This window comes from Sorex fumeus, unplaced genomic scaffold (genome assembly GCF_029834395.1).
Source record: "Sorex fumeus unplaced genomic scaffold, SorFum_2.1 ptg000075l, whole genome shotgun sequence".
In the NCBI taxonomy this organism is placed as follows: Eukaryota; Metazoa; Chordata; class Mammalia; order Eulipotyphla; family Soricidae; genus Sorex; species Sorex fumeus.
Genome location: NW_026606132.1, coordinates 7,301,849 through 7,328,573, shown reverse-complemented (window position 1 = coordinate 7,328,573; position 26,725 = coordinate 7,301,849). Strand labels below are relative to the sequence as shown.

Genomic DNA, 26,725 nt, shown 5'->3' with positions numbered 1-26,725 from the left:
GTGTGTGTGTGTGTTGAAATCACACCCAGTAGTGCTCAAGGCTCAAACAGAGATCATTCCTGTCAGTGTTAGGGGGACTATATATGGTTCTGAACCAATATGGGGATTGAACCAAAGTTGGCCACTTGCAAGGCAAGTACCTTAACACTTGTACTGCCCCAGAGAAAATACTTTTTGACTTTTTCTGATAAATGACTTGTATCCAGAATATGTAAAAAAATAATTGCAAGTCAATTGCTAGAAGACAAACAACCCGGTTTTAAAATTAGCGAAAAGATGTTAACAGGTACTTCACTAATAGGGATGAGCAAGGAGCCAACACAAAAAAAGAAAAACCACATCATAGAATGAACCACTGTACAATCATTTTATGGGATTTTACATATTTAAACAGGTATTTTATTTACTCAAGATATATTGAAAACATATGTGCACACAAAGTTTCAACATATGTGTTACACAAATATTCATCTCAGTGATATTTAAAATAGCTCAAAACTAAGCAAAGTTCAACAACAAAAGAACAGACGACCTGTGACATATCCATGCAACGGACAATTATTCAGGGAAAAAGATAACAAACAATAAAATCAAAAGCATGCATCTCACAAATACCCATCATTATGCTACATGGCAGAAAATAAACTAGAGAGTACATATTACATGATTCCAGTTACTTAAATTTCAGAAATAGAAATAAATAATGATTACCAATGGAGGAAGGATTTACAGGAATTGACTGTGAGGAGACATGAGAAGATTTATAGCATAGGTAGACATGGTCTGTATCTTAATAGGTGTTTGAGTTATGCAGATGTAGCACTGTAGCACTGTCCTCCAGTTGTTCATCAATTTGCTCGAGCGGGCCCAGTAATGTCACCATTTTGAGACTTGTTGTTACTGTGTTTGGCATACTGAATACGTCACGGGTAGCTTGCCAGGCTTTGCCGTGCGGGTGAGATACTCTTGGTAGCTTGCTGGGCTCTCCGAGAGGGGTGGAGGAATCGAACCTGGGTCTACCGGATCTGCCACGTGCAAGGCAAATGCCTTACCCACTGTGCTATCGCTCCAGCCCATGCAGATGTACATATAATATATACATAGAAACTTTGCATTTTCCATTATGCATGTTTTATAGTCTTTAACTATAAAACTATAAAAATGTTGTTCTCCCAAATTGTTTTGAGCAGCGGTTGGCAAAGTATATAGACTTTAAAGCCAAAGACATATATTTGAATCCTGCCATCTCTATGTGTCTTTAAGAAAGTTACTTCTCTGTTTGCTTATCTGTACAAGGGAAACAGATGCAGTTCCATCATGCATAAGTATTCCATAAATGGTTTCTAATAATAAATAGACATGAGACGATTTCCGGTCACAGGGTCAAAATGCACAACTCTAATAACAATTCCAAACAAGGTGTTAGTCTTTCATATATGTATCTTCCCTGAGATATTTGTATTTTTCATAGGGTGCACATGAAAAAATGTTCTGCATCATTCTGTATCATCAGGGAGATGAAAATGAAAAGCAATGTAATATCACCTCACACCACAGAGACTGGTACACATAAAAAAGAACATGAACTACCAATTTTGGAATGTTTGTGAGGAGAAAACGAGTCTCAATCACTGCAGATAGGAATGTTGACTGGTCCAATATTTCTGGAAAACAATATAGACATTCCTAAAAAATCTAGGAAATGAGCTTCCATTTGATGCAGCAATTTCAGTCCTTGGAATATACCCCCAAAGGCTCAAACAAAATGGAGAAAAGACATTTCACCCCTATGTTACTTGCAACGCTACCCACAATAGCCAAAAATCTGGAAACCATCCCAGTGTCCAAGAATACATGACTAGATAAAGAAATTATGGTACCATAATTTCAATATTCCAATATATACAATGGAATATTCCTCAGCCATCAGAAGAAGATAAAGGCATGAAATTTACTGCTACATAAAGGGATCTAGAGAGTATCATGTTGAATGAAGTTAATCAGAGGTATATATACATAGAAATATGTATATTTTGATCTCTATCATTTGCCAGATATAAAGAAACATAAATGTGGAATAACAAACACCCAAGGAAGATGGAAATAAAGAACATGGAGAACTGGTGCTCAGTAGGAAACATACCACTTGAGGAGGCCAGGAGATAGCACAGGGAAGAGCCAACATATATGGTGGAGAGAAGCATTCAACCAGGAGAAGGAGGTGATACTGAAAGGTGGTAAAGTGTTAGGTATGAAACCCTATCAGCAACAGTATCACAGTGCAAAAACATATTTTTAAAAATGCCTCTCAGGGCCTGGAGTGATAGCACAGCGGGTAGGGCATTTGCCTTGTAGGCGGATGAGCCGAGTTCGATTCCCAGCATCCCATATGGCCCCCCAAGCACCGCCAGGAGTAATTACTGAGTGCAGAGCCAGGAGTAACCCCTGTGCATCGCTGGGTGTGTTAAAAAAGCAAAAAATGCCTTTCTTAAAAGCAGACTGGGGAGTGGGAGGCAAATGGGGTTGAGTGAACGTTGGTGGAGGGAAGCAGAAACTCGTGAAGTGATTGGTGTTGAAACATTGTATGCCTTGAAACCAAATCATGAATTCCATGGTGACTAATTTTATAAAGGTGCCCTGAAAATTAAAACCTATATAAAGTATCATTGGGCTATGTTAGCATGCAACAGGGATGAATGGAGACGTTCCTGACCCCTGCTTGAGCAAATCAATGAGCAACGGGATGACAAGTGATACAAGTGATATAAAGTACCACCTCTCCCTCCCGAGACTGACTCTCCATTCCCTGAGCAACACTCACCTCAGGATCTGTGCCTTTTTCATAAGAGCGAATATTAAAGGTCATGCCTTCAAAAATGTGGTCCACTCTCAGAACAGCCATAGCAAGGTTGGCCACTGTTAGATTCGCCATCCTCCCAGAAAATTCCATCTTGTGACCAACACGTTCAATAATCCTAAGGATTCTACAAGAAACCACCAGAAGAGAAGAGTCATTTTTACTGTTTTATTTTTAAAAGTCCATCTTCCTTATAAAATGTCATCCTAAAGGCCCATCTACCAATGACTGGGCAAAGAAGCCGTGGTCTAAATACTCATGGAACATTCCTTTGTCATTTAAAAAAAGATAAAATCAGAGATTCATAAATAAACTCGAAAGAGATCAACAAGTTGCAAGATTCTTTCTGAACCCGCACAAGTCTGAGTTGTCCGGAATACCCCAGAGAGTGTGGGGGAGGCCAACACCTGCCCAAACAGAGCCCCACGCTTCACAATCTCCCCCCATGCTACAGGTTTGATTCAGGACGAACCTAATCCAAAAATTAATCTGTTGAAAATCTCAGGTATGCAGGGTTTGTGACTGAAATCTCCAGGCTTTCACTGAGTCAGGGATGGGCTGCCTCCCCCATGTGCTGCCTCCCCCATCTTCCTATATTTCTGGAAGTCCCTGAGGTCACACACACCCCCCAAAACACCACCCAATTAAAATTTTAACTCCAGTTGTATCACCTCATTAAAAATTTTGGACTTTCTATAGCAACTAGAACTCTACAACACTGATAAAGAAGGAGTAGTATACCAGATTGGATGGAATGGAATGTAGAAGGCATCCTATCTTGATTATCAAAATATCAACACAGAGGCTTAACCTGTAATAACATCTTAGTAATCTCTTATACAAGGGCTTAATAACTCCATGGAGAGATACACAATCTTCACCAACTTTCTACTGAGGAAACATTTTTGATCATTCTTTTAGAAAATTATAACAATCAATATAAAACAGTGAGGGATGAACCTCATGCATGAAGGAACCCACAGAGGAACCCAGGTGTGCGAGATCAGGCCTGAGATCTCCAAGCCTGCTCAGTTCAGGACTTGGCTTCCTCCACCCAGATCCCCCATCTTCCAGTAGCTAGGCGTTATACCCACCAACTGGCCCTCGTGCTGTGTAATCCCATCAATGGCCAAGACCCAGAGACTATTAAACCCAGCTCTGGGAAGCGTGGCCTCATTTACAGCCATGCGACCTCTTATTGTCTAGTTCTCAGTCTTGGAGAACCTGGCAGGCTACCGAGAGTATCCTGCCTGCACGGCAGAGTCTGGCAACCTCCCCGTGGTGTATTTGATATGCCAAAACCCAGTAACAATGATGAGTCTCATTCCCCTGACCCTTAAAGAGCCTCCAATGTGGCACTTGCTAAAATCTCAGGGTTAGGACGAATGGAGACGTTACTGGTGCCTGCTCGAGGAAATTGATGAACAACAGGATGACAGTGATACAGTGATACAGTGCTACGGGGGCAGGCTTAAGAGGTGGTTGGGAAAATTGGACATAATGGTGGCAGGAAGGTGCAATGGTGGTGGTGTTTGTGTTGGTATATTGAATGTCTGCAGCAAATTGTCATGAACAACTTCGTAAACCACAGTGTTTATATAAGGTGTAAGGGGGAAATAAAATTTTAAAAAGATAAAATCAACCTATTGGGACTGTCACTGTCACTGTCCTCCCGTTGTTCATCGATTTGCTCAAGCGAGCCCAGTAACATTGTGAGACTTGTTACTGTGTTTGGAATATCGAATACATCACGGGGAGCTTGCCAGGCTTTGCCGTGCGGGCGAGATACTCTCGGTAGCTTGCTGGGCTCTCCGAGAGGGGCGGAGGAATCGAACTCAGGTTGGCCATGTTGGCTGCGTGCAAGGCAAACGCCCTACTCGCTGTGCTATCACTCCAGCCCTCCTATTGGGACAAAAGGAATTAATCTGCAAGTGATTATGATGAGTGAAACAGTAAGCCAGGATGAAAGTGAAACTGGATGTGTTTACTCCTATGTGGAACATGACTTCCAAAAGCAAAGAAACTGGCAGGAAACAACAAAACCATCTCCTATCCTCAGTAAAAATTATGATTTTTCTCTCAGAGGCAAAAAGAGGGAAGTAGGAGGAATGAGGAGAGGTGTCTTTTGGTGGTGGGATGGCCCTGGAACTTTGCTGGAAGAGTGGTGACAATTGTACACATAAACTAAAGACTTGGAGTTTTAACTATGATTGTTATATTGTTCTGAATTATTATATAAAAGAGGACTGGCTTCGGAGTCATACTAACTGAGGTTTAAATCTTAACTCTTCTCATTTCTAACTGTATGGAAAAATCAAATAGCCCCGCTGAGCTTCAGTATCCTCACCTGAAAAGGCAGAGGTAATGTTAGCACTCACCCCTGAAAACTAATTTAAAGATTAAATAAAATTGTTGTCTACAGGGCTTCATAGACCAAGAAATTTAGGCTTAATTCTACATGTGATAGAAAGGCACTGAGTGGTTTTAAAAGTAAGAGAATGACATGATATGATTTATAGCAGGTCTTTCAATAATGTTGTCTTATTACAGCACTGAGGAGAGAAAGCAATCCCAGCTAACACTGAATCAAAGGATATTACTGGAGGATCTGCTTTCATTCATATTGTTTCCCTTAAAGTTGTTTTTCATGAACATATTCAAGTGTTAAGATACTGCATACATTTTGAGCTTATTGCAACTACTATCTAGAAGACATATCATAAACTGGCCAGAGGAGAGACAGAGAGATTAATTTCTTCTTTTAGAAGGCGATGAAGGGTAAGGACTATGGTGATGTTGGAGGGGAGGAGAAAAATTCCAGGAACATTTAAATGGGTTGAATACAACGCTTCATAGAAGACTTTGATTGGCTTCTGAGATACAAGGAGGAAGCTAGCGTTCTTAAGTTTATTAAATTTAAGCACCAATGTATACTTTTTATAGAAATGGAATACGCTGGGAAATGCACCAAGGAAGGGGAAATGGATAAGTGGTTTAGTTGGGGTTACTATTCATTTGAAACGTTGTTATTAACAAGATTCGGTTATGATTTAAATGTATTCTTTCACAACTGGAATTTGAGTTGGATGAACCATTGCATTATACTAACTGAGCTTCAAAATTGATGATGGGCATCCAAATCCCAGAGATGTGGTTCAGTGGTAGAGCACCTGCCTTGTATGTCTGAGGCCACATATCCCAACCCCAGCACTCCACCACATCACAGAGTGCTTGGGATTCCCTAGAGCATCACAACAACTGTTTGACCACCAACATTGCAATAATGACAGCAATAAAGGAATAGGAAAAATAAATTAAGCAGATCATTTTAAAAGTAAGCATTATACGCCAAAGAACTGAGAACATATTTGAAATTTTGTGAAATAATTTATTTTACCAAAGTATAAGTACTTACTCATTGCTCACTTCATGCAGATCTGAAGCAGAATTGTTCTGCTTTTCCAAAGCAGCATTGATTATTTGTAATATCATTTGGGTTAGATTCATACTTATTTCATTACAGTGTGAAATATCGGATACTTTAGAAACAATAATCTTTGTTTCTTCTTCATCCAGAATGGGGGATTCTTTTATCAAATTTAAAATATGCTCTGCAACATCATCCGCATTCTCTGAGGAAACAAAATAGAAAGTAAAATGTGTATTCTTTCCTTTGTAGCCAGGATGGCCTGCCTTGGTCGCTTTAAAACAGAAAGCTGTGGGCCAGAGAGGTAGTAGAGAGGTTAAGGCTTTTGCCTTGCATGCTCTTTACCTTCATATAGCCCTCCCTATACACGGCAGAGCCTGACAAGATACCAGTGGCGTATTCGATATGCCAAAAACAGTAACAATAATGGACCTCATTCAACTGACATTGAAAGTGCTCCCAATACGCCATTGGGCTACGCTAGACGGGACAGGGATGAATGGAGTCATTATTGGCGCCCGCTCGAGCAAATCGATGATCAACAGGATGACAAGTGACAAGCCCTCCCTACCCACACAGCAACGCCAGAAGTGATGCCTGAGCACAGAGTCAAGAATAACCTCTGAGAGAAGAAAGCAACATGAAAAAAACAATCCCGTTCACAATTGTGCCCCAGAAAATCAAGTACCTAGGAATCAGCTTAACTAAGGAAGTAAAGGACCTGTACAAAGAAAACTACAAAATGCTACTTCAGGAAATAAAAGAGGACATCAGGAAATGGAAAGATATCCTCTGCTCATGGGTTGGGAGACTTAACATTGTCAAAATGGCAATACTACCGAAAGCATTGTATAAATTCAATGCAATCCCTATAAGGATACCCATGACATTCTTCAAAGAAATGGAGCAAACACTCCTGAAGTTTATATGGAACAATAAGCCCCCACGAATAGCTAAAGCAATTCTTGGGAAAAAGAAAATGGGAGGAATCAACCTCCCGAACTTCAAACTGTACTACAAAGCAGTAATAATTAAAACAGCATGGTACTGGAACAAAGGCAGAACTGCAGACCAATGGAGCAGGGTTGAATACACTGACATCTCCCCTCAATCATATGATCATCTAATCTTTGATAAAGGTGCAAGTACTGTGAAGTGGAGTAAGGAAAGCCTCTTTAACAAATTGTGCTGGCATCACTGGACGGCTACATGCAAAAAAAATGGGCTCAGAACTCTGCCTAACACCATGTACAAAAGTAAGATCAAAATGGATTAAAGACCTCAACATCAGACCAGAAACCATAAGGTACATCGAAGACAAAGTTGGCAAAACCCTCCATGATATTGAAGCTAATGGTATCTTCAAAGATGCCACGCCACTGGCCAAGCAAGTGAAACAGAGATAGATAAATGGGACTATCTTAAACGAAGAAGCTTCTGCACCTCCAAAGAAACAGTGACCAAAATACAAAGACAGTCCACAGAATGGGAAAGGATATTCACCAAATACACATCTGACAAGGGGTTGATATCCAGGATATACAAAATACTGGTTAAACTCCACAAGAAGAAAACATCCAACCCCATCCAAAAATGGGGCAATGAAATGAACAGAAACGTTCTCAAAGAAGAAATCCGAATGGCAAAAAAGCACATGAGAAAATGCTCTACATCATTAATCATCAGTGAGATGCAGATCAAAACCACAATGAGATACCATCTCACACCTCAGAGACTGGCCCACATTCAAAAGAACAAAAGCAACCGATGCTGGCGCGGATGTGGCGAGAAAGGGACACTCCTTCACTGTTGGTGGGAATGTCGACTGATTCAGCCCTTCTGGAAAACAGTATGGACGATTCTCAAAAAATTAGAAATTGAGCTCCCATTTGACCCAGCAATACCACTTCTGGGAATATATCCCAGAGAGGCAAAAATGTATAGTCGAAGTGACATCTGCACTTGTTTGTTCATTGCAGCACTCTTTACAATAGCCAGAAACTGGAAGAAACCTGAATGCCCAAGAACAGATGACTGGTTAAAGAAACTTTGGTACATCTACACAATGGAGTACTATGTAGCTGTTAGAAAAGTCATGAAATTTACATACAAGTGGTACAACATGGAAAGTATCATGGTAAGCGAAATGAGTCAGAAAGAGAGGGATAGACATAGAAAGATTGCATTCATCTGGGGGATATAAAGTAACAAAATATGAGATTAATACCCAAGAATAGCTGAGATCAGCACCAGGAGGATTACTCCATAACTCAGAGGCCAGCCGGGCATTCTAGGGGAAAGGGCAGCTCAGATAGAGAAGGGAGCACCAAATAAAGGGTGTTTGGAGGATCCTCCCAGGAGGGGAGATGCATGTTGAAAGTAGACTATGGACTGAACATGTTTGCCACTCAATGCCTCTTTTGGGGTTGAGAGTGATTACTGAGCACAGAGTCAGAAGTAAAGGCTGAGCACTGCTGGGTGTACCCCACTTTCTCAACACCCAAAAGGAGAGAGAGAACACAAGGAATTGCCCTGCCACAGAGGCAGGGGGGGATGGGGGGATGGGGGTGGGGGATATTATCCATGGTGGTGGAAAATGGGCACTGGTGGAGGGATGGGTATCTGATCATTGTATAATCGAAACCCAAGCACAAAAAATTGTAAATCTACAACTGTACCTCATGGTGTTTCACTAATAAAAAAAATAAAGGAAAAAAAAGAATAACCTCTGAGGGGCTGGAGCCATAGCACAGTGGGTATGGCGTTTGCCTTGCACGTGGCCGACCCGGGTTCGATTCTCAGCATCCCATATGATCCCCTGAGCACCGCCAGGAGTAGCTCCTGACTACAGAGCCAAGAGTAACCCCTGTGCATCAGCAGGTGTGACCAAAAAAGCCCAAAAAAAAAAAAGGAATAGCCTCTGAGCACAGCAGTTGAATGGGGTCAAAGATGATAAAGAGGAGAGGGGAGGAGAGGGAATGAGAGGGATAGCGAGGGGAGGCAAGGGGAGGGGAGGGGAGGGAGAGGAGAAGGAGAAGAGAATGGAGAATAGGGTAGGGGAATACAGGAGGGGAGCAGAGGGGAAAGAGGACAGATCATTACCTTCACCGTGGAATACAAAGTCAGTTACCAAGCAGAAGGTAGAAATAGGAATGAATAAAGAGGAGGACTAGAAGGAACACAAGGACAAATGTTGAAGTATTGGGCATTTGGTGGTGGTAGAATATAGTAGCTTTGTACATCAATATCATATACTTTAAGAGGCTGGGGAGATAGTGCAGCAGACAAGAGTCTTGCTTTGCATGTGGCTGACCCATGTTCAATCCCCGGTGTGGTCCCCTGAGTCCCACCAGGAGTGATTACTGAGCACAGAGTCAGAAGTAAAGGCTGAGCACTGCTGGGTGTACCCCACTTTCTCAACCCCTAACAAAGGGATAAAAAGTATCATACAACACAATAAAATGTCAAAAATATTTAAAGTAAGAGAAGTAAGAAATCATGAAAAGAAACAGACTGTTAACACTATTATAGCTGTGTTACCTAAATTATCTTAACAAAAATTAAAACGGTAAAGAAAAACAGAAATATCAAGGTAATAAAATTTAGAGAAAGAAACTGTTGGAACTCAATTTCTGTACTAAATGGAGCCCTGGAAAGTAACGCATACTCCAGTTTTCATTCATCAAATCCTTTTTCAAATGCACCAGGGAAACGTTGTGTCACTAGAATTATCTTGTAATTAGATTCTAATTGAGTTAAGACTTTTGAGTATTGTATTGATTTAAGTAGGTCCCACCTGCACTCAAATATCAGCAAACACTCAGTCGATGTTTCCATAATCAAGAGTAGTGATGATGGTTTTTATCTCTTAAGAAATAGCAGCTCACAGATAATAAGCAAATTTGGACCACAAAACAATAAAAAGCAACGTACTTTAAATTTTTCTAGGGAGTAAGAACAATAGCTATTAACTCGCCCACTATTTCCTTCACTTTTTATTATGGAAATTTTCAAACAGGAACAAAGGTAGAAAGAATAGTAGAATGAATCCCGATGTACTTTATGAATCACTTAGCTTCAACAAGTGGCAGTGAAGTGCTAATCTTATTTTCTCAAAACTCCCACCCACCTTCCCCCAACCCCAGATTATTTTAAAGCAAATCCCAGGCATCACATACTCTCATCTATAAATTCTTTAGCATGTATCTCTAAAGCAAAGGACATTTGTCATAGCCACAATTTTTTTTTTTAATTTAGCAATCTTGGGCTGGAGTGATAGCACAGCAGGTAGGGCATTTGCCTTGCATGCAGCCGACCTGGGTTCAATCCCCGGCATCCCATATGGTCCCCCAAGCACCGCCAGGAATAATTCCTGAGTGCAGAGCCAGGAATAACCCCTGAGCATAGCTGGGTGTGACCCAAAAAGCTAAATAAATAAATAAATTTAACAATCTTTCTCTTGGGCCAGAGATTATAGTATAGGGGGTAAAACAGCTCACTACATTCCTTCCCCAGGCACTAAATATAATACCCCAAGTACTGATAAGGGTTACTCCTGAGCACAAAACCGAGAATAGATGAGTAACGCCAAATATGAACTTCAATCCTCCCCTCAAATAAATAAACCATTCTCCTTCCTTCCTTCCTTCCTTCCTTCCTTCCTTCCTTCCTTCCTTCTTCCTTCCTTCCCTCCTTCCTTTCTCTCCTTCCCTCCCTTCCTCTCTTCCTCCCTCCCTGCAACCCTTCCTTCCTTCCTTCCTTCCTTCCTTCCTTCCTTCCTTCCTTCCTTCCTTCCTCCCTTCCACCCTTCATCTTTCTCTCTTTCTCTTTCTTTCCATCTTTTATCTTCCTTTTTCTTCCCTTCCTCCCTCCCTCCCTCCCTCTCTCCCTCCTCCCTCCCTCCCTCCCTTCCTTCCTACCTTCCTTCCTTCCTTCCTTCCTTCCTTCCTTCCTTCCTTCCTTCCTTCCTTCTTATTTCTCTCTCCTTATTTTTTTTTTTTGCTCTTTGGGTCACACCCGGCAATGCACAGGGGTTACTCCTGACTAATGAATTACTCCTGGCGTTGCTCGGTGAACCATATGGGATGCTGGGAATTGAACCCAGGTTGGCCACGTGCAAGGCAAACGCCCTACTCACTGTGCTATTGCTCCAGCCCATCTCTTTCTTTCTTTCTTTCTTTCTTTCTTTCTTTCTTTCTTTCTTTCTTTCCTTCGTTCTTCCTTCCTTCCTTCCTTTCTTTCCATCTTTTATCTTACTGTTTCCTCCTTCCCTCCCTCCCTCCTTTCTTTTCTTGCTCCCTTCCTCTTTCTCTCTCTTTTTTCTTTCTTCCTTTTTTCTTCCTCCCTTTCTTCCTTCCTTCATTCCTCCCTCCCTTCTTTCTATCTTCCTTTATTTCTTCCTCTCTCTTTCTTTCCATCTTTTATATTCCTTTCTCCTCCCTCCTTCTCTCCCTTTTTCCTTCTTTGCTTCTTTCTTCCTTCCTTCCTTCCTTTCTTTCTTTTGTTCTTTCTTTCCAACTTTTATCTTCCTTTTTCCTCCCTCCCTCCTTCTCTCCCTTCTTCCTTCTTTGATTCCTTCCTTCTTTCTTTTTCTTTCTTTTATTCTTTCTTTCCAGCTTTTATCTTCCTTTTTCCTCCCTCCCTTCCTTTCTTCTTACCCTCTTCCTTCCTTCCTTCCTTCCTTCCTTCCTTTCACTTTCATTTCTGGGCTACCTCCAATGGTGCTCCAAAATATTCCTGGCTTTCGTGCTCAGGAGTGATCCGTGCTGGAGCTCAGGGGATCCAGTGCTGTGCAGGGATTTGAACTGAGCTGCACGGCAACCATATTAATCCTTATACTCTTTCCAGTCCCTCTTTAAAATACCCATCACAGTTAATAGCTTCTTCCCAAATCATTTTCTTCTACTCCCGGATTTCCACAACTTTACCCCAATACAGCCTGCCTACAAAAAGTATAAAGTATATTTTGCAAACAACTCTCTCTCTTAGTCTTTGTGAATCAAGTGCTCATAAACCTAGCTCCTCTCAATGCCCCCCACAATTCCTACCAATCTTCCCAGAAAAGTCTTACATAGGAAATAAATTGTTGTCAAATAATTCCCCTTCCTTTAATGAAAAATTGGGGGATCATGCCCTGTAGTGCTCAGGGTTTACTCCCGATTCTGTGTTCAGTGCTCACTTCCAGTTGGCTCTGGGGACTCTAAGGGGGTGAGGAGGATGGAAAATGAGTCTGTCACACGGAAGGCAAATATCTTGCCTGCTGTACTATCATTCCAACTCTGTCAAAGAATTCTCTCTGAGGAGAGGGAAGGAAGGTGGAGATTAAATGGGGTTGTAATTACTTCTAAATTAGTCTTTAGTCCCTGTGACATTTGTCTTCTGGCCAATTAAAGAAACCAAGGAAATAATAAGATTAGTATGGGGAAAATATAGTGTGCCTTTCACGGATCTTTCTACTGTTCTTATTAAATTGAACAGGATTTGCTGTAAATGGAAGTGCCAGAGGTGCCTACCTGGGGTCATTATTCTTTGGGCTTCGATGGTGTGACTTCACTTCCAACAGCCCCTGCTGTGGCAGGAATAAAGTAAACAACCAGCCAATTGCTGGAGATCAGTTTTAGTTAGTCAGGGACAAGAACTATAATATGGAAAGGAGCTACAGACATTTCATCTAGGGTGATGTGTTTTTAAGTAAAAATCAGGGCAAATTATGCACATGTCAAAATTCTATGTCCCCAAGCAAAGCAATCAAGGGAGCCCTTTTTTATTCATTGGAAAATAAATAGGTCTCCAATGCTTAAAAGAGTTTCAATTAATCAGCCAGTGATTGCAACAATCTATCCCATAGCTGTTATTTATTGAGAAATTTCTGTGAACCCATAGTCTAGAGACCTATTGTCACAGAGCAAATCACCCTCAAATGTAATAGCTTCATATACAATCTGTTCTTAACCCTTCTGGTTTTGTGTGTTGGTTTATCTGGGAAACTCTTGGAGATCTCACATAGTTGTAATCAAATGGCAAGTGGGAGGGAGTATAGCCACCAGAGGACTAAATTGGGCTGGAGCTTCAAGAAGGCTCACCCACAAGATGGATGGGATGTGATCATGGACTGGTGAGTTGGAACTGTTCTCACTTGAGATTCACTTGGATCGCCTGAGATTGTTTCCTGTAATTGGCCTCTCCTCATGACTTGGGCTCAGTGGAAGACTCCACCCAGTTCACAGTGTACTACAATGAGCTTGTACTAACTCTTGAGAACCAATCATGAAATTTCTACGAAGTTTACATGATAGATGTTAAACACAGGCATAATTCAAGATTAAAGTCATAGACTTGGTGTAGGAGAGAAAGGACAGGGATTAAAGTGCTTGCCTTGCATGTGGTGGATCCCAATTTGAATACCCAGTACCAAATGAGGTGCCCCAAGCATCACCAGGAGTGGCCCCCAGCAGAGAGCCAGCAATAAGCCTTGAGAATCGTCAAGTTCAGCTCCAGAAACAAAAAAATAAAATAAAAATATAAAGGACCCCTCCAAAATGTAATGAGAGGGTCAGAGAGATAATACAGAAAGTGTGGTGTAGATCTTGCATGTAATTGACCCTGATTTGATCCCAGCACCACAAATTATTCCCCAATCTTCACCAGGGTCACTCGAGAGTACAGAGGAAAGAATAGCCTCTGAATACTGCTGGGGGTGACTCCCAAACCAAAATAAATAAATAAATAAATAAAATACACAAACGTTTAATTAAATTATATCCCAGACAATGGCAACACTCAAAACTAACGACCGGCATTATTTTGTTATATTTTAATAGTGGATGCTTTTGCGATTATTTCCATCTACTATATCTGTCTGTGCATTTCTTATCCACTTCATGGTCTGTAACTGATGTTATAGCTGAGATTCCACCATGTGGAGGGGAGGATGTGACAGTGGCATACCAAGGAAATCTGCAAATGTCTTTGCTTGCTTATTTTGTTTTGATATATTGAGATGGCTGTTGAAGAAGAATCCCGAGTGAAGGTATCCAAGAGTAAGGAAGCAGAAATTCCCAGTCCTTTAGCAAGTTAAGCCCCATAGTTGGCGGAGTCACTACCACCACATTCTATCGGGCTAAGTCACAAAGCAGGTTCATCAACTCCTAATTGACAAGGAAGGAAGGTGGGTATTTTGGATACAAGATTTCATAACAAGGTACTTTTTATGTATTTTCCCATGTAATGATCAGAGTAACTTTAAGTGATGGATATGAATATTATACACTTTGTATATTGTAGATTTATTATATAATTTGGTTCATATTTCCCTCTCGAGCGGGCCCAGTAATATCTCCATTGTGAGACTTTGTTGTTACTGTGTTTGGCATATCGAATACATCACGGGTAGCTTGCCAGGCTCTGCCGTGAGGGCGAGATACTCTCGGTAGCTTGCCGGGCTCTCTGAGAGGGGTGGAGGAATCGAACTCGGGTTGGCCATTTTGGCTGCGTGCAAGGCAAACGCCCTACCGCTGTGCTATTGCTCCAGCCCACTTATTTATTAAAATAAATAAATATTTGTGAGACATACCTGGCAATTCTGGGGGCTATTCTTGGCTCTCCTGGAAAGTTGCTCCCAGCTGTGCAATGCCACAGACTGTACCAAGGCCCCTTGCACACAAAGCATGTGCTCCAGCCCATTGAACTATCTCTCCAACACCCTGGCCTATTTTAATCCAGAGCTTGGGTTCTTCAGTCACACTTCCTATCATCTCATCTGTGCCTTTGTCTCTTTCCCCCATGGTTTGGGAGGCTGGAATGAGTACTTTGGAGTAATGTTCCCTGACATTCTGGGAATTGCATTTTCGTTCTCCATCATACCTGTCCTACAGCCCAGACACAGGGTGAGTGACACAGAGAAGAGGCAATGTTGTGATCATTTTCTACCAATTTCCTTAGCATGGGGTGCATCTTCATCGGAGATAAAAAGTTAAGCTTAGGAAAGTCCCCACATAATTTTGAAATAAGGTTGCCTTTCCCAACTCTGTGACATTGAGGGGTGGCCAGAAACCTGAGCTTTTAAATGGGGAAGCTAAAGAGCTCTGCTCCAACCAAGATCTCCCATGCTCACCAGTAACATTGAAAACTAAAAAAAGGTAAAGGTAAAGGCCCTCCCGTTGATCATCGATTTGCTCGAGCGGGCCCAGTAACATCTCCATTGGAGACTTTGTTGTTACTGTGTCTGGCATATCGAATACGTCACGGGGAGCTTGCCAGGCTCTGCCGTGCGGGCGAGATACTCTCGGTAGCTTGCCGGGCTCTCCGAGAGGGGCGGAGGAATCGAACTCGGGTCGGCCATGTTGGCTGCGTGCAAGGCAAACGCCCTACCGCTGTGCTATCGCTCCAGCACATTGAAAACTAAAAGGGAAAAAAGTGAATGTGATTTACTTTCGTTTTATTTATTTATTTATTTATTTATTTATTTCAAGTCATACTCAGCGGTATTCAGAAGTTATTTCTGGCTCTGTGCTCAGGAGTGACCCCTGGTCGTACAGGAGCAGGGTGCTAGGGAGCCAGCCAGGGATGGCCACGTGCAACTCAAGTGCCTTACCATCTGTACTATCTCTCTGGCCGCACATTTCTCTTGCCTTTACATAGTACTCATTTTCATTAAACTCCTAACTTAGGAAAAAGACAATTCCTCTAAAGCTGATAAACTAGGGAGTGTATTTTCCAGTTAACTACATTACTGTCAACATCTACCTATTTTCTCTCTTCCTCTGCAGTCATTTTTTTTACAAAGTGACTTCTGACAGTTAATTTTCTAAAAAATCTCAACCCAATGTGGAGCTTTTCTTGCTGTCATGATTGTTTGTTAACGTTTTCTTCCTCAGAGAAAAATCTATTAGCGTGTCTAAGAAAAATGTGTCACTCCGAAGGAGGAGGTCAGCGGGAAACACAGCCCTGTCTATCTCACCTCCCACTTCCTCCAAACTGCAACCCCTCTATTGCCCTGACTCATGATTGCGGAGCTAGAAGCCATCGAAGTAGGGCTGACTTTTCTAATTCTCCTCGATCGCTCTTAGCAAAGATCTCCAAGTCATAGTTTCAGCAAACAAGACAAGTTGAAGAAGCTCATGGCCTTGAGGCCATGTCCTGGACCTTCTACCTAGAAGTAACTGCACCTCAATTTCTTATGACTCTCATGGGAGGAACCCACTTTGTGCAGTAAAACTATGCCTGAGAAGGTGTGGAGGAAAGTAAATATTTTTGTGCACTTAAAAAATAATGATAACTATCCTTAGGTGTCAGCCTCATGTTTTGTTATTTTATACTCCACAAATGAGTTCAGTCCTTCTATGTCTGTCCCTCTCTTTCTGACTCATTTCACTTAGCATGATACTCTCCATGTCTATCCATTTATAAGAAAATTTCATCTCTCCTAACAGCTGCATAGTATTCCATTGTATAGATGTACCAAAGTATTTTTAACCAGTTATATGTTCTAGGGCACTTGGGTTGTTTCCAGATTTTTAGCTATTGTGAACAGTGCTGCAATGAATATACAGGTACAGACATACATCTGTATGTCATTTCTACTGTGTTTTTTTGCATCCTCAAGGTATATTCCCAGGAGTGGTATTGCAGGATCATATGGTAGATACATGGAACAGGAAGATTTCTCCATAGCTTAAGGGCTCATGAGCAAAGGGGGAAAGGCAGTTGGAATAGAGAAGGCCTCACTAACAAAATGATGTCTTGAGGAACAGGTCGGGATGGGAGATGTGTGCTGAAAGTAGATAATGGACGAAACATGATAACCTTTCAGTATCTGCATTGCAAACCATAACTCCCAAAAGGAGAGAGAGTATGGGGAATATTGTCTGCCATGGAAGCAGGGGTAGGGTGGGAAAAGGGGTGTATACCGGGGATATTGGTGGTGGGGAATGTGCACTGGTGGAGGAATGGGTGTTTGATCATTGTGTGACTGTAACCCAAACATGAAAGCTTTTAACTATCTCACGGTGATTCAATAAAATTTTTAAAAATAATGTAAGGTGTGCATGGTGTTGCCAGTCTATGACATGGTGCCTGAGCACATGTTGTTCACATCTTCCCTTTTGAGATCTGAACTTTTATATTTTAATGATGGGATGTGGACTGGGGCTCTCTCTGCCTTTGGAAAAGTCTTAATTCTCTCTTGAGAGTGTTATTCTCTTTCTCGCCCTGTCTCTCCCTCCTCATCCCCAGAACTTCAAAATAAAACCTGTTTTTACTTCATTGCTCATCTCTTCCTGAAATTCTTTCCTGTGAGGAAAAATCAAGGACCTGAAAGGCTTGGGTCAAGTGTAGGACTGACTTGAGTATGTTATTCTATCTATCTTTCTATCTATCTATATATCTATCTATCTATCTATCTTAAAAACTTCGAAATGAAATTTGTTTTTACTTCTAAAAGTAAGATTTATACGATCTGAAGAGAAACCAGAGCTGGCTGGAGCGATAGCACAGCGGGTAGGGCGTTCGCCTTACAAGCGGCCAACATGGCCGACCCGAGTTCGATTCCTCCGCCCCTCTCGGAGAGCCCGGCAAGCTACCGAGAGTATTCGATATGCCAGACACAGTAACAACAAAGTCTCCAATGGAGACGTTACTGGGCCCGCTCGAGCAAATCGACGATCAACGGGAGGGCCTTTACCTTACCTTCTAAAAGAAAAACACTGATGAGGGGCTGGAGTAATCACTCCATGGGCTGGAGTACATGCTTTACATTTGAGAGGCCCAGATTCAATCCTCAGCACCACATGATCTCCTAGCATCACTGAGCACTGAGCTCCGGGGCACCATCCTCTGTGGCCCCAAAAGAAGACCAAGAAGAAAACACTGAAATGAATTCAGAACACACTTTCTGAATGGTGTCAGACAAAGGGACTTATGAAAATATTTATCAAGAGAGATATCTATCTATGACACAGGACAAATTAGATGAGTCAATTATCCAAGGTCTCTGGAGAAAAAGATAATTGGAGAGCTAGTAACAAGCCAAGATGTATTTATTCAACAGGAATCTCCAGAAACTCGCTAAGGATCACTGGAGTTCATTGCATGCATTTGAGCTACAGATCCACTCTCCACAGCTCTGCTAGGTCACAGAATTGTACCCTTCAGCTGGATAAGAGAGGCACTTACCATTTTTTCCTAGATTCCTGGTTTGGAAGAACTACTGTGGTGGGTTTGTCAACCAGCGAATATTGACAGTTCTTATCTTTTCAACTCTGGATAGTGTAAGATTCACAATGGGCAGTGGTGGCAATTGAATGCCAGCAGTAACACCACCCTCTTCCCCCCTGCCCCCCACCTAATGCACTCACAGCCCCTGGAAGATTCTGGTGAATTCTCTGATAAAGAGAACTGTTCAGGGACCTGAGAGAGTACAGGGGTAATACACTTAAGGCACTTGTGATAGTACCTGAATTCAACCCCCAGAACTGCATTCCCCCAAGCACCACCAGGGGTCACTCCTGAGCACAGAGCCAGAAATAGCCTGAGTGACACTGGGTGTGACCTCAAAGCCCCACTCAGAAGAACAGTTTACTGCCTAATTACCTTTTCCTTCAAGCTCTTGCCTGATTGAATAGATACTTTGCTCAAAGGAGGGTAGAAAAAGGTTTCAAAGGCTAGTAATAGGGGCCGGGAAGATAGCTCAATGGGCTGAGTATCACGGTCACGGTCCTCCCCGTTGTTCATTGATTTGCTCAAGCAGGCCCAGTAACGTCTCCATCATGAGACTTGTTACTGTGTTTGGCATATTGAATACGTCAGGGGTAGCTTGCCAGGCTTTGCAATGCGGGCAAGATACTCTCAGTAGCTTGCCGGGCTCTCTGAGGGGCAGAGGAATCGAACTCAGGTCAGCCATGTTGGCTGCGTGCAAGGCAAACGCCCTACCCGCTGTGCTTTCGCTCCAGCCCCAGGCTGGGCTGAGTATGTGCTTGGTATTTAAGAGCCCCAGTTTCAGTCCCTAGCATCACACAGTCTGAAAAATAGTGAGCAACCCCCAAGCATCAAACCCTCTAACACTGCTGGGTGTGGACCCCTTCCCCATAAAAGTTTGGCAGTATGATTTCTGCCAAGAAAACAGACTTTATTTGAACCAGACTACAAAGCAATTTTTGTCAAAAACAGAAGAGCAATTCTAAGGATAACAGTTGAGTATGACACCTGTAGAGGCAGACCAGCCAGAAACTTAATGGAAAGATCAGAGAAAAGGACAGAGAGAGGAGAGAGAGAGAGAGGAGAGAGAGAGAGAGAGAGAGAGAGTCAACCCAGAAGCAAAGACTCCTCTGGTATGAGAGATTGCTCCACAGTTGGAAGCCTGCCTTGCGAGCTTGGGGAAAAGGCAGCTGGAATAAAGAAAGTATCACATAGTCAATGATGGTTGAGAGATTGCTCGGGATGGGAGATGTGTGCTGAAAGTAGATAAAGCACCAAACATGATGGCCTCTCAGTATCTGTATTGCAAACCATAAATACCCAAAAGTAGAGAGAGAGCAAGAAGGCAATTGTCTGCCATAGAGGCAGGGGGTGGGAGGGATATGGGGAATATTGGTGGTGGGAAATGTCCACTGGTAGAGGGATGGGTGTTGGATCACTGTATGGCTGAAACTCAATCATAAAAACTTTGTAACTATATATCACGGCGATTCATTAAAAAATTTAAAAATAAATTTTATAAAGACTCCCCTGGTGATCAAGGAAAATGCATGCATGCCCAAGACTCCATATTCTTTTTTTTTTTTATGAATCGCCGTGAGATACAGTTACAGACTTACAAACTTTCGTGATTACGTTTCAGTCATACAATGATCAAGTACCCATCCCTCCAACAGTGCCCATTCTACACCACCAACATTCCCAGTATCCCTCCCACCACCTCCACCCCATCCCCCCTGCCTCTCTGGCAGGCACATCCCCTTTTACTCTCTCCCTCTCCTTTTGGGTGTTTTGGTTCGCAATATAGTTAGTAAGTGGCCATCATATTTGGTCAATTAAGACTCCATATTCTAAGGTGCAGTATCAGAGGTGTGCACCATAGGGGAAATAGACGGCATTGAACTAGACAGTGGTATTGCCTCATCCCTCCCCATTTAAAAAAATGGTGATACTTGTGAACTGTTGGGGATAACATATGTAAATTGGTGCAACCACTATGGAAAATAGCGTAGAGATTCCTCACAAATTAAGAGCAAGGGAACCATAGAGATAGTACATCAGAGAAGTCTGTTGCCTTGTATGTGACTGTCCTGCATTTGATTCTGGGAACCCTATGTGGTTCCCCAAGCACCACAAGGAGTGATCCCTGAACTCAGAGCCAGGAGCAATCCCTGAATACATCCAGTTGGGAAGGAAGGAAGGAAGGAAGGAAGGAAGGAAGGAAGGAAGGAAGGAAGGAGAAAAGAATGGAAGAAAGGAAAAATGGAGGAAAGAAGAAAGAGAAAAAGGAAGGAAGGAAGGAAGGAAGGAAGGAAGGAAGGAAGGAAGGAAGGAAGGAAATTAAAAGCAGGGGCCAGAGAGATGGTACAGAGGGTAGGATTTTTGCCTTGCAATTCAGTTCTATCTCACTAACCCATATGGTCCCCCAAGCACACACAGCTAGGATTCATCCCTAAGCACAAAGCCAGGAGTAAGCCCTGAGCACTGCCACAGAGCAGCCTAAAAACAAAATTTAAAAGCAAATGGATCAGAGAGATGTTACAGGGGTTAATGCACTTGCCTTGCATGTCGCTGATGCCAGTTTGATACCCAGCATCCCATTGATCCCTCAAGCATAGAGCCAGGAGTAGCTCCTAAGCACTCTCAGGTATGGCCCCAAACTCTCCCCCTAACTAAAAGCAGAAATACTATAATGATTCAACAACCTCACTTGTGTATACTTATCCCAAAGAAATAAATAAAATAAATAAATAAAATCACAATCTTAAAAATTGTATTTGTACTTTTGTTTTACTGCCATCCATATTATCGTTTCTGGAGGATGTGATGGATCCATCAGGATGTCGGAGGGCAGTCATCTTGGTCTTGTAATTGGTGAAGGACAGGCGGGCGTTATGAATAATTTTCCCAGCTTTTGCCGCATCTACCAGTACTTCTGCTCTTCTCTCTTTGAGGTGTTCCTTGATTGCATCTCTGCACTGCTTTGCGAGCTCGGATGTTAGCTTGCGGTTGCCTGAGGAATGTGCCAAACCACGCTGGCGAATTAGCTCAAGAGTTTTCGAAGACAGGCGTTTTTTTGTGGCTATCTCTCTCTTGGCGTTTCTCGCACATTCATGGAGGTGCTGAACCAATCATACTCTTGGTCAATGTTCTCAACAATGGCATCTTCCCATGTTGCCGCAATAGTGCCAAAGAGTTCCCAGTTGGTGGTCGTTCTGGGAGTTCTCTTTTTGAACTTTGCAGCCCTTTCTCCCCGCTCTGTGAAGTAGAATTTTGCACGAAGGAGACGGTGGTCCGATCCCGTTCGAAATTTTGGGACAACAGCAACATCGGTCAGGCAAAATCATCGATTGAATATGATGTGGTCAATTTTGTTGTGGAATCGTCCACCAGGAGACTCCCATGTCCAACGTTTAGATTATGCCTTCTGGAACTGTGAGTTACCATGGATGGTCCTGGTCGAAATGATGAACTCAGACAGTCTCTCACCATGTTCGTTCCATTCTAGGCCATGGGTCCCGATGTGAAGTTCTTCAGCTGATCTTCTCGGCCCTATCTTGGCATTAAAATCACCCACAATGATCTTGTAGAAGGTGTGGTCTTCTTTATAGAACTTCTCCAGCTCCATGTAGAACTTCTCGATTTCTCTTTCATCATAATGAGATGTTGGTGCGTAGACAACGAAGATAGAAACTGCAGGCAGTGAGCCACATCTATTCAAATGTAAACATCCGATTCGGGTTGTTAGGCATTCAAATGAATCAATGCTCATGGCCAAGTTTGTGTTGACAAGGACACCGACGCCTCCGACACCTCTTTTATCGCATGTTCCGAGGAACAATTCTTCTCCAGTGTCGAAAACGGCATGGTGAGATTCGTGCCTTTTTGTCTCGGTCAGACCAATGATGTCGCACTTAATCATTCGCGCTTGTACCATCAGGTCCTCGATGGATGCATCTGATGCTAGCATACGTGCATTGAAAGTACAGACGATCATTTTTGTCTTCCTTCATTGTGGCAGCCTAGTTCGGCCTTGAGATTTTGTCGGCCTCTCCTTTCTCATCCTTCTCAGTGCTGCCATGTCAGTGAAGCCTTCAGGGTCAGGTGAATGAGACCAGTTGTAGTTACTGGTTTTGGCATATCGAATACACAACGGATAGCTTGCCAGGCTCTTCCGTGCGGGCGGAATACTCTCGGTAGCTTGCCAGTCTTTCCAAGAGGGATAGAGGCTTTTGGGGCGACCTCTAATCACCCTTGTAGGTGTTAACATATTTGAACCCTATCAAATATGATATGACAATTCCGGAAGATGGGTATTTAGTGTCTTATGATGTGTCCGGAAAGCGTCCTGGAGTGTGGCGACAGCTGGGTAGTGGAGGTAGTATTGATAGTGGAAGTCTGCCAGTGGGGTATTTATCTGGGTAGGGTGGGTCTTCTGTGCGCAATCCGATCCCTGGGTGGTTGATGGAAGCAGACAGAGCAGGGTAGGGTGGGGCTCCTGATTAGAATCCCTTTGTCACCTGTGGTTGGTGGGAGCAAGCAGAGAAACTCTGTTCCTGGGTCTGCCGAGCTGGAGTCCAAGGTCTCAGAGAGTTCCGCTTATTTTGTTCTGTGGGTCTTCAGTCGTGCGTGAGTCTTGGCCAGAGCTGCCACGCGGGTCCGGAAAGCGTCCTGGAGTGTGGCGATGGCTGGGTAGTGGAGGAAGTGTCGATAGTGGAAGTCTGCCAGTGGGGTATTTATCTGGGTAGGGTGGGTCAACTGTGCGCAATCAGAACAGCAATGGAGAAGATTATCCATGACTTCTACTCAAATCTCTTCGATAGCCATGTCCACTTGCCGACATACCAAATTCCACAGGATGGATATGTCGTTTCAAACGTTCTCCCTTCCGAAATCCGACATGCCATTTCGTTGGTAAAGAAACAAACAGCACCCGGCCCAGACAAGTCAGACCTGAACACCTGAAGAACCTGCCATCAGTACTCATCAATACACTGGCTCGGCTCTTCACACACTACCTGTCTGAATGCAAGGTTCCGTCCCAGTGGAAAACCAGCAGGAACGTACTACTGTTCAAGAAGGGAGACATCCATGACATTGGCAACTATCGCCCGATCTGCCTATTGTCTGTCATCTACAAGTTGTTCACTCGAGTCATCCTAAATAGGATTGGCAGAACACTAGATGAAGGACAACCATGCGAGCAAGCCGGGTTCCGCAAAGGATTCAGCACCATCGACCATATCCACATGATTAACCAAGCTCATTGAGGTTTCTCGGGAGTTCAAGATGCCGCTCTGTTTAACGTTCATTGATTTAAAGAAGGCCTTTGATTCTGTTGAGATGGAAGCGGTCATTGAAGCCCTAGCCAATCAGGGCATTCAAGCCCAATACATCAAGATCCTCCGTGAGCTGTATTGCGGATTCACTACCAGGATCTCACCATTCTACAAAGAAGTGATCGTTGATGTCAAGAGAGGGGTTCGGCAGGGTGATACCATTTCACCGAAACTCTTCAGTGCCACCCTCGAGAATATCATGCGACGACTGGAATGGGAAGGAATGGGAGTGAAGATAGATGGTCGGCAATTACACCACCTCCGCTTTGCTGATGACATTGTTTTAATAACAGCAAACATCAGCCAAGCGGCACAAATGCTGGCCGACTTTGACCATGAGTGTGGAAAAGTAGGACTACAGCTGAATCTTATGAAGACAATGTTTATGAGAAACAGCTTCGTTCCTGATGCCCCATCCGCTCTCAATGGAACGACCATCTCTGAATACAACAGCTATGTGTACCTAGGTCGAGAAGTCAACATGACAAATGACCTGGCACCCGAGCTGCGCAGGAGGAAGAGAGTGGCTTGGAACACCTTCAAGAACGTCGAAGAAATAGCTAAGAGGACGAAGAACCTCTGGCTCCGGGCACATCTCTTTGATTCCACTGTTTTTCCTGCATTAACATATGCCTCAGAGACCTGGGCCCTACGCAAACAGGATGAGAACGCTATTCAGGTCTCCCAAAGAAGAATAGAAAGAGCTATGCTTGGAATATCACATTTCACTCAAATGAGAGACAGAATCCGGAGTTCCAACATCCGTGGACGATCAAGAATCAGGGACGCTGTCTCATTTGCCAAGGTGTCAAAAATCAGATGGGCTGGTCACGTAATGAGATTTAAAGATGACCACTGGACTAGAGCTGTTACTGACTGAATTCCACGGAATGTCAAAAGACTGCGTGGCCACCCACCTACCAGATGGTCAGACTTCTTCGTCAAGATCATAAATGATCGGTTTGAGGCTCTTCATGTTCCCAGAGCGAACAGATGCCATTGGGCTACACTAGCACGCGACAGGGACAAATGGAGACGTTACTGGTGCCCGCTCGAGCAAACCGACGATTAACGGGAAGTTAAGTGATTAAGTGATATTATCGTTTGCCCTCCATTTAGTACAAATACTTCATTTAAGCATTTCCCCCTCTATTCTTTTATTATTAATCAGCAATAAAACTGATAGTTCATAATTACAATACAGTAGGAAACACAGACTAAAGCATCAGTACTGAACTGGAGAGATAGTCCTGCTATTAAGACAGTTCCCTTGCATGTGGCTAATTCTAATTCCATCCCAGCATAGCATATGGTCCCCTGAGCAACACCAGGACTGATCCCTGAGAACAGAGCCAGGAGTAAAACGTGAACGGTACCAGATGTGGCCCAATCCCCCTCCCTGAAGAAAAAATGAGTACTGATATGATCCAACAATTCTGCCTCTGAGTATTTAGCTGAAATAAAGGTAAGCACTTACTTGAAAGCATCTGTACCTTAAAATTCACTGCAGCGTTAATTATAGTGGCAAGGCACAAAAAAAAACCCTAATGGCCATCAAGGATGAATGGATAAAGAAATTATGACAGGTTATAAGTAGATGGATCAATGAGTGGGTGAGTTAATAGAGAGAAAGATGGAAAGAAAGAAAGAAAGAAAGAAAGAAAGAAAGAAAGAAAGAAAGAAAAGCAAGGATATTATTCAGTCACAGAAAGAAGGAAATCTTGCAATTTGCAAGGACCATGCGGGAATTTCACTAAGTGAAGTAAGTCAGACAAGGAAAAAATCTACTTTGGTCTCATTTATATGTAGAGTCAAAAATAGTTAAAATCATAGAAGCACAGAGTAGAATGGTAGTTTCCAGAGGCTGAGGAAGGGGGAGATGGAATTTTCTAACCAATAAGCCTATCTCAGTATCTGTACTACAAACCATAACGCCCAAAAGGAGAAAGAGAAAAAGAAGGAAATGTATGCCATAAGGGCTGGAGGTGGGGTGGGGTGGAGTTGACAGGAGGGATACTGGGAACATTGGTGGTGGAAAATATAACTGGTGGAGGGATGGGTGTTCCATCATTGTATGACTGAAACTTAATCATGAAAGCTTCGTAACTGTATCTCACAGTGATTCAATAAAAATAATCAATAGGCCTAAATATTTGATTAAGAAAGATTACTAATGGTGAGAAGAGATGAACAGAAATTTCCTTAAAGAAGAAATACAAATGGTCAAAAGGCACATGAAAAAATGCTCGGCGTCACTAATCATTGGACAGATCCAAATTAAAACAACAATGAAATATCATCTCATGCCAAAGACACTGGCATATATCAAAAATAACAGAAACAACCAGCGCGCTGGTGTAGATGAAGGGGTAAAAAGGGAACCTCATTCACTGCTGGTGATAATGTCGACTGATCCAGCATTTCTGGAAAATAATATGGACATTCCTAAAAAATCTGGGAGATAAGCTACCACTTCACCCAGCTATTCCAGTTCTTGGAATATAACCCAAGGGCCCAAAAACAAAATGGAGAAAAGATGCCGGCACCCGTATGTTCCTTGCAGCACTATCCACAATAGCCAAAATCTGGAAACAACCAAAGTGTACAAAAATATATGACTGGATAAAGAAACTATGGTGCATATACAAAGTGGAATATTACTCAGCAATAATCAAAAATATAAATCAAGCAATTTTCTGCTACATGGAAGGATCTGGAACATACTGTGCTGAATGAAGTTAGTCAGAGGGAAAGATATGGACACAAAATTATCTCTCTCATATGCAGGATATGAAGAAACATAATAGTGAAAGAACAAATGCCCAATGACAATGAAAACAAAGAACATGAGAACTGATTTTCAGTAGACAACACTCCATTTGGAGGGGGTTTCTGGGGGATAGGACAGAG

At 42.7% G+C, this 26,725-nt stretch overlaps 1 protein-coding gene across 1 annotated transcript in view; it reads right to left on the bottom strand.

The window, feature by feature from the left end:
* The window catches only part of ADGRG4 (adhesion G protein-coupled receptor G4), a 193,916-nt gene that overhangs the window by 107,687 nt on the left and 59,504 nt on the right, over positions 1–26,725 (bottom strand). Inside the window, exons 11-12 of the mRNA XM_056130241.1 lie at positions 6,273–6,489; positions 2,822–2,984 (exon numbers count right to left, since the gene is read on the bottom strand). Of these exons, the coding sequence (XP_055986216.1) occupies positions 2,822–2,984; positions 6,273–6,489 (380 nt within the window). The remainder of the gene's footprint in view (positions 1–2,821; positions 2,985–6,272; positions 6,490–26,725) is intronic.